The sequence below is a fragment of the Pediculus humanus genome, genomic scaffold, assembly GCF_000006295.1.
Source record: "Pediculus humanus corporis 1103172108315 genomic scaffold, whole genome shotgun sequence".
In the NCBI taxonomy this organism is placed as follows: domain Eukaryota; kingdom Metazoa; phylum Arthropoda; class Insecta; order Psocodea; family Pediculidae; genus Pediculus; species Pediculus humanus.
This window is the reverse complement of record NW_002987884.1, coordinates 828,411-846,468: the sequence shown is the minus strand read 5'-3', so window position 1 is coordinate 846,468 and position 18,058 is coordinate 828,411. Positions and strand designations below refer to the sequence as shown.

Genomic DNA, 18,058 nt, shown 5'->3' with positions numbered 1-18,058 from the left:
ATAAATTTTTTTTTCTTCTTTCTTTCTCTTTCTTATTTAATAGTTTAATTTTAAAAAGTTAAATTAAAATTTACGGTCAAATAATTATCATTATTATTAATTTTCCTCTCTTGCTGCGAGGTAATTTAATAATAATAATAATGATGATGATGATAATATTAATAATAATTAAACAATGTGAATATTATTATTATTATTATTATTATTATTATTCTTTATGTTAATTTTGTTGACGTCGACAGCGCAGGGATTTTTTTTTTAAATATTAATGACAAAAAAGGAAAAGGAAAAGCCGCGAATGTCAAAGGTTAAAAGCGTTAATGGTTTTTCCTGATACTCCCACCACCACTATTCACCAACATGATATTTGAAAAACTGGGAAATGAACAAAATGTCGGGAAAATGTTTCTAAAAGTTTTCCTTTCTTTCTCTCTTTTTGTTTTAGTTTAAATTATTTTGTATATTTATTTATCTGCCCTTTCTTCTCTCTCTCTCTCTCTCTCTTCCTCCCTTCCTTTTTTTTTTTTTTTTTACTTCCTTTTTCGTTTTGTCTTCTCTCTCTCTATCTATCTCTCTCTTTTTTTCTCTTTCTCTTTCTGGAAAAGTTGAGGGAAAAGTTTATAAATAGTTTTCGGTAACTACTACTAACGGTTTTCGCGAAACGGTGAAAATGAATTTTTTTTTTTTTTTTTTGAAATTTATTATTCGGTTAAAAAGTTTAATGATAATTATTATCATTATCATTATTATCATTATTGTTGTTAATAAACTCGAATGCGGGACTCGGGACGCGGGAGTCTTTATATTTGTTTAATTATTATCATCATCATCATCATTTTTTTTTTCTTTTTTCATTTTGATTTTTCTCCAGACGTTGTTGTTTTCGTATCAGTTTTGTATCTTTTTTTTCGATTTCGATATATCGATCGATCGATATATCGATATATCGAATTTATTTTTCATGAATTAAAAAATGCTTTCTTACGCTTTTTTTTGCCACTTTTCTCCCTCCACGTTTTTTTTTATTGACGTCAATGCGTATCGTCGGCATCGAAGAGTGAAAAAAAAAAAATTTAACAGGAAACGGGGAAAACAGGGAACGCGTGAGGAAAGAGCGAGAGAGAGAGAGAGAGAGAAAATGAAGAATCAGGTTTTCGGAAATATTTTTTTTCAGGTTGATTAAGTCGATACCGACCGATGGTTAAAGGTCATTGAACTCATCATCTCCGCAAAACGTTTACCAAGAATCGTAAAATGCAAAAAAAAAAATTGTTTGTTGTTGTTGTTGTTCGTTGTTTGTTGTTTGTGATGATCTACTCTCGTCTCATTCAAGTTCTTATTTTCCGATTTTTCCCTCTCACTTCCCTTTCCCTCCTCCCTCCCCACCCCCAGGGTCCCTAATCTTTTTATTTTCCTCATCTTTCGTTACTTTTATTTATTTTCAAACTTCTTATTTGTTTTTCTTTTTTTTTCCCTCCCTCTCTCGCTCCTTCTCTTTCTCTTTCTCACTCAATATTGATCGATTTTTTTTTTTTTAATCTCGTTTCGGAAGGGAAATCAACTGGGGAAAAAATAATAATAATAATAATTAAAAATGTTGTTGAGTTTTTCTCCTGGATGATTAAGCAAGAAAGTCAAAATTTTGATTCTCTTTCAAAAATATTTTTTTAAATAAAGTCCCGACGGATTTTGTCATTTGGACATTTTGAATTTTGAGAATTTTGATCGATCGGAAAATTTCCCCCCCTCTCCCTTCGAACGCTTTCCGAATTTTCCATCACGTACGATACGTTAATGTTTGACTAACCCTGCGACAAATTCATCGTGGCCTTAATAAAATGGCGTCAATTTAAACTTTAAAATTAGATTTAAAAAAAAAAAATGTAACCGAATAAAATAATTTTACTTATAAAAATTGCCTTCGAGTTTCGATTTCCGCTCTCCACTTACCACTTCCGGAATTCACGTGTAATAATAATAATAATACACGACGAAGAATTTTCGATCTACATAGGATGAAATCAAACTGTGTAAAAAATTTGTTTTTTTTTTTTTTTTTTTTTTTTTTTTTTTAAATCCGTCTTCTGCTTTTAAAATATTCGACCCGACACGACACGATGATAATGATGATGAAAAAATTAATCGTTTAATAGGCACGAGTACTGTTATTACAGTAATTGTACGCCGCGCATACATTCACCGAAAAAAAAAAATTCGAATTAAAACGTACTGAACGCGATTTGTTCAGCCGACTAGCAAACATGGAATTGAAATGATTTTTCTGGCTCTCACTCACTCGGAAAAATTTTAAATAATAATAATAAATGTTAGGAATATTAATGAAATGAATGATGACGTAGAATTTGTGTTCATTTTGAGTGACGAATACCGTCACAACAAACAAACAAACAAACAAAAATCATCATCATCATTTTATTCCTCAACATCCGGACATAATTATCAGTTATGGTAATCCAAAAGCGATTAAAAAAAAAAAAAACAATTCTTGGCGTTGTTTAGTTTTTGTTGTTGTTGTTGTCGTCTTGTAAGAAAGAGTGAGAGACAGTGTTTTAGTATCATTTAAACGGACGGACGGACGTCGTCGTCACCGCCGTCGCCATCGTCGCCATCGTCGCCATCGCCGTCGTCACGGCCGATTTTTGCAACAAAAAAAAAAAAAAAAAAATTGCCTTAAAATCGCGAACGTTTAAATGAATTGTTTTATGTTTACAAGTGGTTAAAGTTGTTTTTGTTGTTGTTGTTGTTGTTGTTGTCACGTGCTGTTGTTCGTTTATGTCGTCGTCGTCGTCGTCGTCGTTGCCGTCGCCACGAAATAAAAATTTGTTAAATGAACGAGAGAAAGAAGAAGAAAAGAAAGAAAAAGAAAAACAATTTTGTGTATGTTGTTGTTGTTGAATTTTTCGTACGGTTTATTAAATTATTATTATTATTATTATTTCGTTTCGGAAAAGTTGTGAAGAAGGAGTAAGGAAGGAAAATGTTAAAATTCAGGTATTTGCCCCCTCAATTTTTGAGGAAAAATGCCGGAAGTATTTGTAGGAGACGAAGAGAACGTTTCGTTTCATTGTCTTGGTCGGGTTTCGCTGCGGATTCTTGGTTCGAGGTAATTAAATTATTATTATTATTATTAAATCATCTCCAAGTTGTTTGTTGTTGTTTGTTGTCGTCTTACCATTACCAAATATATTCAACCGGAAACGGAAAACGTCGGGGTTGCACACACAGATAAAGAGAGAGAGAGGACAGTTTTAGGTTAATTAATGATCATCGTATACATGACGTACGGGCGAGGGGGGCGGGGGAAATGATTGAATGAATTTGAATTAAATGGAAATGATTCCGACGGACGGACGGACGGACGGTATACGATTTTACTTTTGTTTTGTTTTTAAAATTTCTTCTGCTGTTGTTGCTTCTGCTTTCGATCTTGCAAAAATACAAAATGGCGGTGGTGATGACGTAATTAAAAAATATTACTAATCGAATTTCGTATTAAACGTATGAAACCTCCCCGTATCGTATCGTTTAACATTTTTAAATAATTTTTTTTTTTTTTTTTTTTTTTTTTTTTTTTTTTTGTAACGTAAGTTGGTAGACATTTTTTTTTTATGACGAGTAAAGGCTCCAGTCATTATTAAAGCGATATGAGAAGACCAACTGAGTCATTCATTCTTATCGTCTGCTATTCGACGATATTGTTAGTCACTCCAATGACAAAAAAAAATGAAAAAAAAATCGGAAACGATTCGGTTTAAAAAAAAATTCATTTAAAAAATAAAAATGAAGGAGAAGAAGAAGGAGAAAAGTTTCGGGGAGGGGGCGGGGCGTGGGGGGCGTTTCGGCGGGAGAGTTTATTTTCAAATGCTTCGGTGAGAATTTTTTTTTTTCCCCAGGAGAGAGAAAAAAAAATCTAAAATTCGAATCGGGGAAAGGAAAAAATAAAAATTATTTGTAAAAAGTTTTCCCGTTGCAAAGTTTTCACATCCGACGGGAAAATATTTGCAAAAATCCTCCGCGGTTTTTCGTAAGAAGAAAAGAGGGGAGGGGTAGCGGGAGTGGGGGAGGGTAAAACAAAAAAAGATAAAGGTAGGAAATCGACGTAGCGTGTCAATGGAAATGGAAACGGGGGGGGGAAAAAAAGTTGGAAAGTGACGTCGTCGACACTGGAAAATTTTCAAAAAAAACTTTGGGGAAAAAGAAAATGAAAAATGATTGAACGATATTATTATTATTGTTATTAATGTTTATTTTATTGCGAATTCGTTACATCGAGAAATTGCTGAAGGGGGTGGAAGGGAGGGGAGGGGAACGCACACGCACAGGGATTCGCATCTCACGATATCTGAAAGTTTTTGTTCTCTCTCTCTCTCTCTCTCTCTCTCACTCGTAGACCGCAGGAAAAAAAGGATACGTCAATTTCATTTTTTACTCTTCTCTTTTCTCCCCCCCCCTTTCCCCGCCCTATTCTCTTTCCCTTCCTCTTCCTTTATTCGTTTTCTCATCCGGGTCTTGAATAGAAAAAAAAGTGCTGACGAAAAAACGATAGAAAAAAAAGAAAGAAAGAAATATGAGAAAAGGTAAACATGTATATATATATATATATGAAAGAATGAAATAAATTTTTTTTTTTTTTGAACGTGGAAGAAGAAAAAAGTGGGGAAAAAAATTTTCCGGTTTCGAGTTTGTTTTTTTTTTCTTTTTGCGTTTCTTGTTTTTCCCGCGCGTCATCCATCCCGCTTTTCTGTCTTTCTTACTTACTACTTATATTTATTTTATTTATTTTTTAAAATATCACATCGATTGCGAAAAAAAAATAATAATAATAATTCATTCGATATATCGAATCGATTCAATCGAAACGACATTCGGTAACGCACGTCGTTTCCCCTATTGATGAAAGAGGAAGTGCGAAAACGTGTGTGTGAGAGAGAGAGAAAGAGAGAAAGAAAGAGAGGTAGAAAGAAAGAAAAAAAAAGTAAGAATTATTATTGTGTATTGTTGATGTGACGTCACAAATAAATTATTGCGTAATTTTTATGTCGTAAACGCGCGACGTGTTTTATTATTATTACTATTATTATTATTATTATTATTATTATCACGATCGTTTCTCTCTCTTTCTCTCTTTTATTTTTCCTTTTTGCTTTTATTTCTTTCTCTTTCTTGTTGTGATGATCATGTTTTGAATGAATGAATGTAAAAGAAATTTTCTATTTTTTTTGGGGGGAGGAAGAAAAAGAGGAAGGAAGGGGGAGGAGTTTAAGAGGAAAACCGACGTGGAAGGAAGGAAGGAAGGAAGGAAAAGCTTTTAAAAAATAATTCTGCATCCTCTTAACATAAAAAAAAAAAAAAAAATTTTCTTTCTACAATTAATTTTTTTTTTTTTCCTCATTCGAACCGTGAATTACATTATATTATTATTATTATTATTTTTCCGTCGGAAGCAGAAGAAAATTTTAAAAAAAAAAAAAAAAAAAGTGGAAGAAGAATCGTAATAATAACCGAACGGTGGTTTTGTTTTAAAACGAAAAGGGTTCTTTCGTCGTAGGCGTTAATATTATTATTATTATTATTATTATTATTATTATTATTATAACGCTCGTTTTGTCGGTTGAACAACTTTGATAATTAAAAACCTAACCGATAAAGAAAAGAAAAAATACGTTCGTGACGTCATAATATCGTTGAATCGTGTAAAATCGTCAAACGAACGTCATTCATTTCGAACGTCAACGCACGTATTTCGAATTCGTATTATAAAATGAAACATTGGAAAGATTATCAAGTCGGATTCGCGAGTCGTCGAACGCGTACCTGAAAAACACAAGAGACGGGAAGAAAAGGGGAAGAAAGCGTTCGCGGTGTCCGTTCGTATTATATATGAAAAAAAAAAGTAAGTTGTTGGTTAAAGTTGATGACGTCATTAATAAACCAACCTTTTATTATATTTTTTTTTTCTTACCTTCTTCCCTTTTTTTTAAATCCCGGTTTCGTTGTCTTATTCCCACGTTCGTGTAATTAATATGAAACGCGGAAAACGTGTCGGTGTGTGTGCGTGGGTGGTGGTGAAAAGGTTCAACAAAAAGGTTCGACGAAAGGAAAAAGATTTTTTTTTTTTTTGTTGAAAATATTCGAAATCGATATTCGATGTACGAGTTTTGTTTTTTTTTTTTTTTCTTCTCCCGTTAATTAAAAAAATTTACAAGGTTCGCAACCGACGTTAATTATTATTATTATTATCATTATTATTATTTTACAAAAATGATGTTAATTTTAAAGAACGGGAAAGATGGGAAGAGTAGAAAGAAAGAGAGAGTGAGAGAGAGATAGCGGGGGGAGGGAGTATGAAAGGGTTAAGATGAAAAAGGCAAATGGCAATTTGATGAGCAAAAAAAAAATGGCGGCGGAATTACATATTTCGTCACTGCTTCCACTTCCTCATCTTTTTCTTTTTTTATAGAAAAAAAAAAAAAAAAAAAAAAAAAAGTTACGTAAGGAAAATGATGACGTAAGAAAAGGGTGAACTTCCTTTTCCGGAAGGAAAACTGTGCAAGTTGTTGAAAAAAAATGAAATTGATAAATTTTTTTAAAAATGAAAAATGGCGATTTTTCGAATTGATGATGTTCTCTTATAGAAAAAAAAACAAGATGGCGGAGGATTCTTTCGTTTTACAAAAATGGGAAACTTTTAACCGTTTTCCTTCCGGAAATGGTTGTTTTTCTTCTTCTCCTCGGCTTATTTCCCTCGTGTGCTTACGTAAAAATTTTCCCCCCTTCTTTTCTTTTCCCCTCCCCCAATTTCTCTTTGATCATTTCTCGCGCTCGAGTTGATTGTTCGCGTGAGACCATAAGTTATGATTCGATTTTGTTTTTGTAAAAAAAAAAAAAAATAATAATAATAATGAAATGAATTTTTTTTTCCAGATCGATTATCCGGAGGGACAGACGATACAGCAAAGTCGTCGTTTTAACATGGATCGGGGAGTCAACCTCGTCTTCGACGAGAATTTCAGTCAAAACAGACCAGAATTATATCAAAAGAGTAATAGGAGCAGTCATTCTTCCGATACAAGTTCGGCATACAGCGGCTCGGACACAATGACTTCCGTACAATCCTCACTCGAAGCAGACGAAGTTGATTTGTCCGGATTGGTAGAATCCATTGTCGACAGCGACGAGGAAGATCTCGCCGAAAGCATCGACGTGAGTAATTCACAAAAATTTTAAACTTGTAGAAATCCTATTGGTTTTATTATTATTATTATTATTATTAATATTTGATTCTTTCTCCCCTGGCAGAGTTTAACCGTTCGGGATCACGTGAGAGAATGTTTAGAAAAAGATCCGTCCGAACGTACGGATCAAGATATTGAAATATTACTCGAATTAACGCAGCATTTAAAAGCGTTCACGAACATGACGTTAGCCGTTAGGAGAGCACTTTGTGCCGTCATGGTTTTTGCCGTGGTGGAAAAAGCCAACACGGTCGTCATGAACGACGGAGAAGAATTGGATTCGTGGAGCGTACTCATAAACGGTCACGTCGAAGTCGAACATTCGAACGGTGAACTCGAACAGCTCGGATTGGGCGACAGGTAAGTTTTTTTTATCAATGGAGGGAGGGGAGGGGAGGGGAGAAGAAAAGTTAACGAGAAAAATTTTTTTTGATTTTTTTTGACGTATTTCAGTTTTGGAATTTTACCCACGATGGAAAAATTATATCACAGAGGAGTCATGAGAACGAAATGCGACGATTGTCAATTCGTGTGCATAACTCAAACGGACTACTATAGAATACAGCATCAGGGAGAGGAAAACACGAGGAGACACGAGGAAAATGGACGACTAGTCATGGTTACTGAACAAAGAGGAGGAACGGAAGTGCCCTCGAGAAGAGGACACATTGTTATAAGGGTAATGGAAACGAATCGAATTCCGACCGACTTCCGACTCCTTTTTTTTTTTTTTTTTTTTTCCCCTCCGAGTAATATTTTTTTTTATCTCTCTCCCCAGGGAACTCCCGAACGTTTGATGCTTCAACTCGTGGAAGAAAATTCAATCGATCCGACGTACGTGGAAGATTTTTTATTAACTCACAGGACTTTTATTGACAGTTCGATAGACGTCGCCCAACAATTGTTGGAATGGTTCGGAGAATCATCCGTGAGAGACCGAGTTACCAGAGTCGTTTTGCTATGGGTCAACAATCATTTCACGGATTTCGAAACGGATCCGGCAATGATGGAATTTTTAGAAACGTTCGAAGCGGGTTTAGAACGTGAAAAAATGCAGGGACAGGTAGGTAATGGGGGAAAAATTCATTCCTTTTTTCCTTCCTTCCCACCTCCTTCCCGTTTGCGGATTATTATTATTATTATTAATATTATTTTGGGATTTGTTTTTTAGTTGAGACTATTGAACATTGCTTGCGCTGCAAAAGCTAGAATACGAAACGTCACTCTGGCACGTCCGTGCAGGGATCAAGCACTCAATTTTAGTATTTTAGGGGGTTACGAAAAGGGTTTTGCAATATTCATATCAAAAGTGAGTGACTCCGTTTGTTCATAATAATAATGATGATTACGATGATGATGATGATGATTGTAATCGTTTTTTTTTTTTTTTTACGCAGGTCGAAAAAAAATCCAAAGCCGAACAAGTCGGATTAAAACGTGGTGATCAAATATTAGAAGTTAACGGTCAAAGTTTCGAACACGTGACGCACGTTCGAGCCATGGAAATACTACGTGGAACTACACACTTAAGCATCACTGTCAAATCTAATCTATTAGGTTAGTGGGATGAAAGGGGAGCAAGGGGAAGAAGGGATGATTGGAAGGGAAGACTTTAATTTATTGAAATTTGATTTTCCAACAGCTTTTAAGGAAATGTTGTCGACTCCGGACAATTCGCCAAGGCCGAGAGGTAGAAAAATATCGGAAATAGCAAAATTACAAACGGATCCGAGAGCGAGACACTCGACGTCGGGAGATCCCCGAGACGGTCAAAATAACGGCGGGGAAACGACGACGACGACGACGTCGACGACTTTGGTGTCGGCGAGTCCGCTCAAAGACAAAACGCATAAAAGTTTCATGACGTTGGGACCCAAGAAACGATTGCAAAAAGCATTGATGAAAATGAACATATTACCAAAGAACACCATCAAGTGAGTTTTGTTCCGCCATTTTGTTTTTTTTTTTTTACGACGACGACGACGACGACGACGAGGAATAACGTTTCCGGTTTTAATTTTGCAGTGAAAGCGCTTCGGATGAAAGCGTCGTAGATTCTAGTTGTACTGAAACGACTTTATATCACAGTCAAAGCAATCAGGATTTGTATAATTTGTACGATGATAGAGCAGTTGATTATCCGGAACACGTACTCAAAGTTTATAAGCCCGATCAAACTTGTAAATATTTATTAGTGCATAAGGTAAGTAGTGTAGGGGGGGAGGGGTTAAAACGAATTAAATCTCGTAATGTATCCTCTCTCTCTATCTCTCTCTCTCTCTCATTCTATCTTATATCATTATATCAGGAAACGACTGCTCACGAAGTCGTCATGCTTGCCCTTCAAGAATTCGGTATAACGGATCCAAGTTCGAGATTTTCGCTGTGCGAAGTTTCCGTCGCCGAGGGTGGCATAATAAAACAGAGAAGGCTTCCCGATCAATTACAAAATTTAGCCGAAAGAATCGGTTTGAGTAGTAGGTACGTAAAGGAAAATGTGGCGCTGTTGTTTTCTCTCTCTCTCTCTCTCTCTGCCGTCGGAAAAAGGAAACTGATCGATTGTCGTTTGTTTACAGGTATTATTTGAAAACGAACGGAGTGTCGGAAACGTTGGTCGCGGATGAAATGGCTCCGGAATTAATACGGGAATCCCACGTTCATTTTTTACAACTCAACGCCATAGAAGTTGCGATACAGTTGACGCTCCAGGATTTTTCGATATTTCGACAAATCGAAAGCACGGAATATGTCGACGATTTGTTTCAATTGAAAAGCAGATACGGTGTGCCCATGTTGACGCAATTTGCCGAGGTAAACTTTGTCGCCAAACGCACGTTTGTCGCCAATAAAAAAAAAAAAAAAACGACGACGACTCGTTTACGATTTTTTTTTGATTTTTTCAGCTCGTAAATCGTGAAATGTTTTGGGTCGTGACGGAAGTTTGTTCGGAGAGTAACATAATGAGACGATCGAAGATAATAAAACAATTCATAAAAGTTGCGAGACAGTGCAAGGAGTGTAAAAATTTCAATTCCATGTTTGCTATAGTCTCGGGACTCGGTCACCGAGCCGTGACACGATTGAGGGGATCCTGGGAAAAACTTCCGTCGAAATATCAGAGGTTGTTTAGCGATTTGCAAGATTTGATGGATCCCTCGAGAAACATGAGCAAATATCGTCAACTTATAAGTTCGGAAGTGTCTCAGCCCCCCATTGTAAGTAAAAGAAAATGAAAAGCGAATGAAGAAAATGGAAAATTTATATTTTTCTCTCTCTCACTCTCTCTTTCTTTTTTTTAGATTCCATTTTATCCGGTCGTTAAAAAAGATTTGACTTTTATACATTTGGGAAACGATTCACGGGTCGAGGGTTTGATTAATTTCGAAAAGTTGAGAATGATTGCCAAAGAAGTTCGGCAATTGACGAATATGTGTTCATCGCCATATGATTTGTTAACCATGTTGGAATTAGGTAGGATGACGTAATGAATGATTGATTTATTATTATTATTCGAATGACGTCATCGTCGCTCTCTACTCGGGGGAGGGGATTCGATATTGATTTGATTTTGTTTTTTTTTTTTTTTTTGCGGTCAGGTGGTCAACCTCCTTCCAGCGCTATGTTTGCACTCAATCAAATGACGACGGGTTCGGGTCCTCCGCAAGCGAATTCGGCGACGGTTAAAAGAAGGAAAAAATCGACAGCAGCTCCCAATCCGAAGAAAATGTTCGAAGAGGCTCAAATGGTTAGAAGAGTCAAAGCTTATTTGAACAACATGAAGGTAACGTGAGACGAATTTTTTTTTCCTCTTTTGTTTTTGTATTTCGTTTTCCCACGTGGTTAATACGTCACGATTGGCCTCTCGTCTGAACAGGTAACGACGGACGAAGAAAAACTTCATCAGCTGTCGCTCGAATGCGAACCTGCGGGTAGCGCACCGAATTCGGCACCCGTGAGAAAGAGACATCCTAGTCCGACACTTTCGACGACGAGTTCGGCGAGTAGTACAAGCGAAGGGAAAAAAGGAGTGCCCAAGGTAGGTGCACTAGACGCGTGTCATGACTACTACCTTCTGTGAGAAGTAGAGTCGACGGATAATTTGTTTTTTTGTTTTTTTTTTTAAACAGTTTGGAACCGCGTCGCCGCAGGCTGTCAGAAAAATGTTAGCTTTAAGTGAATCGAACAAAACGAGACCTCACTGTCCTCGTCATCCAGTTCCGCAAATTCCGCTCTCCGGTTTGGCACTACATCATCCGACACTATCACCGAGTCCCAGTCCGAGTTCACACAGGAGAATGGGCTCCGTCGTCGTAGGTAAGATGACAGCGGGGAAATGTAGAAAAAAAAAAAAAAATTTCGATTCAGACTAACATTTTCAGTAAATCATCAATTTAATGACCACCACGACGACCACCATTACCACCACCACCACCATCATTAACAGCACCAACGGTGCAATTAACAAAAAAAAAAAAAGAAAAAAGAAAAAATGGACATATTATTAACGAACGCTCATAATCATTTACAGGAATGTCCAATGTTGGACACGGAGGGCGTGCTATGCATGAACGTTCACATTCTGACACCCCCACACTACCGCTACCTGTTCATTTATCTGCAGAAAGCAGTTCTGTCACCTCTTTGAGTAATTTGCCGTTGAGGAAAACAGTTACGTCGGGTATGTTGCACACACACACACACACTCAAAAAAATTATTATTATTATTATTATTATTGTTATTATTTTTCTCTCCTCTTTTTCCTTTCTGACGTCGGAAAATTTTATTGTTATTATTATTATTATTATCACGTATACGAAACGTTCAATTTATTAAATCGCAGACAATTAAAAAAAAAAAAAAAAAAACAAATTCATGACGTCACAATCATCAACACATTTATTAATTATCGATCATCGATTTCATATATTCATACCTTTGCACTTTTTTTCTCTCTCTCTCTCTTTCATTTCTCATTCGCTTTCTCTCTATCTATCTATCTATTTTTTTCTCTCACACACACACGCACGCACGCAATACTCTTTTCACGCGATTATAAACATTACGTGTGCGGTGTTACACTCACTTGAAAATGAATGGAACGTGTTAAGTGTACTATAATGAATCTTTTGTCAGGTTCAGTGACGTCCAGTGACTCCGGACATTCGACACAGTTAGATTCACATTCTGGAAGCTCAATAGAAGTTCAACACGGTGGTTATTCTCCGTTACAGACAAGAAGACATTCCGCGTTGCAGCCAGGTATGTTTTTGTTTTTTGTTTTTTTTTTTTTTTTTCCCATTATCATCATTATTATTATTATTTATTTATTTTTCGAATCATATTTTTGCATATTTTTTCTCGCTGCATTTGGCTGGCTTATACCGCCCTCGTCAGTACCCCCGTTTTCCCCTCCCCCCGGTTCTCGTATCATGCCCTCGCGTAGCAGCAGTAGCGTGCTTACATTGCCGGAGGGGGAGGGGAGAAAAATATGGCTGTCTCATGCGTGGCTTTTGGGTGTCCATCTCTCTCCTTTTAGCTGTGTAGTTAATAATTTTTTTTTACAATAGCCAAATTGACGGCTGAGTGCGCTTTGGTTATGATTATTATTATTATTATTATTATTATTATTATTATTTTAAATTGGTTTCTTAAGTGATGTATGTAAACATTAAACGGTTCGGGTGGGGATATCATGCATGCGCAAAGAATCGGGGAAAATCATTCTTTGATTGCGAAACGAAGAGGGATGTGTGTGTGTGTGTGTGAGAGAGAGAGAGAGAGAGAGAGAGAGAGATAGAAAAAGAAGAAGAAAACGTTTTGGCAGGATTTATTATTATTATTATTATTATTGACCGTTAATTAATGTTAGGACGGTAGTAGTAAGAGGAAAAGGGGGGGAAACGTTAGGTTTAGCTTTACCCGAAGGTAAAGTCTAAGACGACGATTAAATCATAATAATCATCATCATTATTATATATATATATATTCTTGTTATAAATTTAGGCTCTGTGGAATATCGTCTTGCCAGATCTTTTGCGAATGGTATTGGTGTACCTGTACTTCCCATAAACGGTAAATATTTTATCTATATACATATATAAGTAATACATTCTCACGCCTCTCTCGTTTTTTCTTTTTCATTCATTCATTTTGTACAAATATATATGTAAATTCATATGGGTGTGTGCGCGTGTAAGTGGGACGTAATAGGTTTGAGAGTGATAACGAATGAATTATTTGTTGGGTAAGGGGGAATGAGAGTTGAAAAAAAAAAATTAACACCACTTAATTGTAATTATGTAGAATAGTAAGTAGTTTGCTTTAAATCAGAGGTACCAACATAACTCACTCACTCACTTCATAGCATGCAAGCAGCAAAAAGTTTTTTAATTAAATTAGTTTTATTGGCTTTCGGCACGAGCGCGAAAGGTTTCGATTGCTTAAAAATAAGAATTAACAAAAGGCACCACCACCACCACTATTACCAACATTATAAACACAACGTTGTAGCAGACGAAAATAATACAAAAAGGAAAACACACCCCCATGTCTTTTTATTTCTCCTTCGATTAACTCTGTTAGAACTATCATCACGGGTCATTGTCATTTCGAGTGGTGGGGAGGGGAGGATTGGAAACTCCATCGAAGTAAATTTATTTCGTTGCTCCTCCCTCTCCCTCCCCTCCCCTCACACAAACACATACATACCCACACACACACAACACAACACACAGTGTTTAATCTCACATTCATGCAGTAATTGATTGATTTATTAACCCAAGGGGTCACGGGATCTTGTCATCATAACCATCATTATTATTATTATTTAAAAAAATAAATCACTAATTTAATAATAATAATATTTAGAAAAAATTAAAAAGAAATTGAAATTTTTTTTTTTTCTTTTAAATTGTGATTTTGCCAGGTGTCGGAATGATGCCGCCACCTCCTCCCCGTGCACGGCACCCTCCTGCATATAGTGTGGCCGCCCAGGTGGCTAGGCTTCACAAATTGGGCCGAGCTCATTCCCACGAAGGAGTTATAGGGTATTACCACACGGATCCGGAAGAAGATGGTGGGCACTTTTATATATATATACATACACATATATATAAATAATATTTTGTACATTTTGAACGTGAATGTGTGTATAAAGAGTGAGAGTGAGAGAGTAAGAGAGAGAGAGAGAGAGAGAAACATACACGAAGCTTTCCTCCCAATTTTCCAAATTTTCCACTTATACTATATACAACACACGGGTAACAATGTGTAAAGATGGAGGAAAGAAAAAAAAAGAAAGAAAAATTCAAATCGTTCGCGCATGGTTTTAGATATGGTGCCATGCTTTTATTATTATTATTATTTGCTATACGTGTATGTATACACATAAGAGTACAAAATTTTATTTATTTATTTATTAACGTACTTCAAATTTAGCGTTTATGACCGCCTCCGAAGTATTATATTATATCGCTTTGAATTTTTTTTTTTTTAAATGCACTGCATACAAAATGGCTGCCGCATTCTTCGTCAATGAAAGTTTTTATTTATTTATTTATTTATTTATTATTATTATTATTTCATTATTATTATTATTTAAGGCTTACGCTCAGATTTGGAAAAAAAAATTTTATTTTTTTTAAATTTTTAGTTTGATTGCTGTGAATATTGTGATTTAAATGTTGTGAATATGTACGAATTAATATTTTCAAAACTTTCGCAGGGGGTTGATTATTTTTAACGTGGCAGGGAGTGAAAATTTTTTGGCGGGAGATTTAAAAACGTTGAAAGGGAAAAAAAAATGAAAGGTTTCGCCTAGATTACGTGCCATATAATTATTATTATTATTATTATTATTATTATTATTATTATTATTATTATTATTATTATTATTATTATTTTGGTAGTATTTGAATTTATTGTACAGGGTGTTAAATGAAATTTAAAATTCTTGTGCACGAATTTTTTTTTTTTTATGTGGAAAGGGTTATAAATATATATATATATATATATATATATATATATATAGACTGTGAATGTGTAAAAAGGGTTTATAAATGGGGATTTAATATTTAAATTTAAATTTAAATTTAGCGCCAAAAAAATTCCCCTCGAAATTTTTTTTTTTTTAATACCGTTTCAAAAGCTTTCAACCGACGACGAATGCTGCATTTAATTATTATTATTATTATTATTAATAACTTTATTTTTCTTTCCCGTTTCTTTAAATTTTTTTTTAAATGACGTCTAAAATCAATGACGTAATATTTACTTTGTACGAAGAAAAAAAACGCGTCGAAAATGTAAATTTTATTATGTGACGTCATCGCAGAACAAAGATAATTCAAACACTCGAAAGAAATGATTTTATTTTTTAGTGACGTCATAACGATACGTGAACGCGCTTTTGAAAAATGGCGACGCGGATTTCGTACAGAGTAAAAAATAAAAATAAAAAAATCGTTCGTTTGTTTTTTATTTCGATTTCGAAAAGGAAACCATCGCGGAAATAAAAAGCAAACGAGTGAATGATTGATTGATTGATTGATTGAAACCGTTAATATTAATTAATTAATGATTGATTGATTTATTCATTTCAGACGATGAAGATGCTCAAGTATCTGCAGTATGAAAAGTACAAGTAAATAATTAATTAATTAATTAATTAAATATATATATAATTATTATTATTATTAAATAAATGTCGATTTATATAAAAAAGAAGAAAAAGGAAGAGAGAGAGAGAGAAAATTTCTTGCACCCCAAAGAGAAAGAGAGAAAAGGAGAGGAAATGGCAAACGAACGAACGAATGATTGATTGATTGATTGGCTGAATGTCCGATCAGTGAGAGAAATATTATTATTATTATTAGTATTATTGACGTTTCGTGTGTTGTATTACCGCGTGAATGTGTTTGTTTATTTAGAAAATTATTCGTTTGTAGCGTCATCACGTGATCGGATACCCGGAAATTCATTTTCTCTTTCTCTCTCTCTCTCTTTCTCGAGGCGGGTGTAAGCCCATTGGTTGGATTCGTTTGTGGTAAATAAAAGGATAGAAGATGAAGAAGAATACACGGGAAAATGCTCGTTTCCGTTTCCGTTTTTATTAAATTTTTTAATTTTTTTTTTTTTTTTTTAATTTTAATTTTTTTATTATTATTATTATTATTTTTTATCGTAAATGTCGTCGTCGTCGCATACGTATATGTATGATGATGATAATAATAATGATTTTTATTTTGATTTTAATCCCGGGAGGGTGATTTTATTATCATTATTATTATTATTATTATTATTATTATTAAATGAACGGCGTCTCAGATGTTTAACATATTAAGTCACTAGTCTTAGAAATTTAAAAAAAAAACAAAAATTTTTATCATTATTTATTTTAATAATAATAACAAAGAAGAAAAAAACTAAAAAAAAAAACCCCCCTATGATGATTTCCTGTTGTCGTGTAAATAGAATTTTAAAAAATAATGATAATGGTAATGATAATACTCTTGTTTTATTCGTTCGTTCGTTCAACATTTTATTCATATGGTTTTTAAGTATTTTATTATTATTATTATTATTACTTGTGATGAAAAGTGTATGAATGATAATTTTTGTATGAATTAGAGTTTTTTTCCTCTTTTTCCCCTTTTTCGTTTACTTTAAGTTTTACTTTTAATTTTTAATTTTCTGCTACCACGTTAAAAAAAAGTTTTTGTTTAGCTTTAGTTATTCCGTTTTTGATTGATTTGTCGTGATCTTTTTCCACTTGATTTTTTTTTTTTTTTTAGCTTATTTATCATTCGTTATCACTACTACCACTACTAGTACCACTACTTCTCCTACTACCACTATTACTACTACCACCACTACCACTACTATTAGGTAATTATTCTTATTCGTGTAAAAAAAAAAAATAAAAAAAAAAATTTAAATGTTAAAGCGCCGCACGGCGGTCAAAATGAAAATTAATTTTTTCCCGTCGCGTGACTGTATTAATTTTTTCCCTTTCCCCATTCCTCCCATATCCCATCCCCCTCCGTCCACCTCCTCTTCATCTTTATTCATTTTTTATTTTAATGATTATTTTAAAAAAAATTATTATTATTATTCAATTTTAATTTTTTTTAATATGAAATTTTCGTTTTAACATTTGATTGATTGATTGATTTTAATTGAATTATTATTATTATTATTATTTTAAAATATTCGATATAATAATAATAATAATAATAATAATAATAATAATAATAATAGAAAATTTTAATTATTATTAAAAAAAAAAAAGAGAAAGAGAGAGAGAGAGAGAGTGAGAGTGAGAGACGATGAGGGGATCTCAATTGATTATTATTATTATTATTATTATTATTACCGTTCGACGCATTTATTTGCCAGATAATGTGATGATTATTATCATCATCATCATCATTATCATTATCTCTTGCGGGAAAAAAAAATATATCGATCGATATATCGAAATGAAAATTTTTCCATAAATAACTTTCTTGCTGCATATCTTCATACAATACAACAAATGTTTTTGTTTTATAAAAATTATTCAATGAATGAATGAATGAATGAATGATTGATTGATTGATTGATTGGTTATATGAGACGTTTTTAAAATTTAAGAGAAAATTATTGTCCCCTATTAAATACTCAAATAAAAAATAGAAAAAGATAAAAAAAAAAAAAAAAAAAAAAAAGATTTTATTTGTATTGTAAATATATAAATTAAATATTGAATTAATAATAATAATGATAATAATAATAATAATGATGATGATGATGATGAAAATTT

The 18,058-nt window shown here is 33.9% G+C and overlaps 2 protein-coding genes across 2 annotated transcripts; both read left to right on the top strand.

Moving 5' to 3' along the window:
• Positions 1-6,927: 6,927 nt before the first annotated feature.
• Phum_PHUM596850 (pdz domain containing guanine nucleotide exchange factor, pdz-gef, putative) lies at positions 6,928-11,626 on the top strand (the record flags this gene model as incomplete). The annotated part of the gene is made up of 15 exons (XM_002432632.1): positions 6,928-7,224; positions 7,321-7,616; positions 7,710-7,935; positions 8,035-8,319; positions 8,428-8,565; positions 8,654-8,813; positions 8,899-9,190; positions 9,282-9,459; positions 9,565-9,737; positions 9,833-10,067; positions 10,160-10,471; positions 10,556-10,727; positions 10,853-11,037; positions 11,131-11,292; positions 11,384-11,626. 15 exons carry the CDS (start codon positions 6,928-6,930, stop codon positions 11,624-11,626), a joined length of 3,354 nt encoding a protein of 1,117 aa, XP_002432677.1.
• A 160-nt stretch (positions 11,627-11,786) lies between these two features.
• Positions 11,787-13,193, top strand: Phum_PHUM596840 (uncharacterized protein; the record flags this gene model as incomplete). The annotated part of the gene is made up of 3 exons (XM_002432631.1): positions 11,787-11,934; positions 12,391-12,646; positions 13,127-13,193. The coding sequence occupies 3 exons, from the start codon at positions 11,787-11,789 to the stop codon at positions 13,191-13,193; spliced, it is 471 nt and encodes a 156-aa protein (XP_002432676.1).
• Between the last annotated feature and the right edge of the window lie 4,865 nt (positions 13,194-18,058).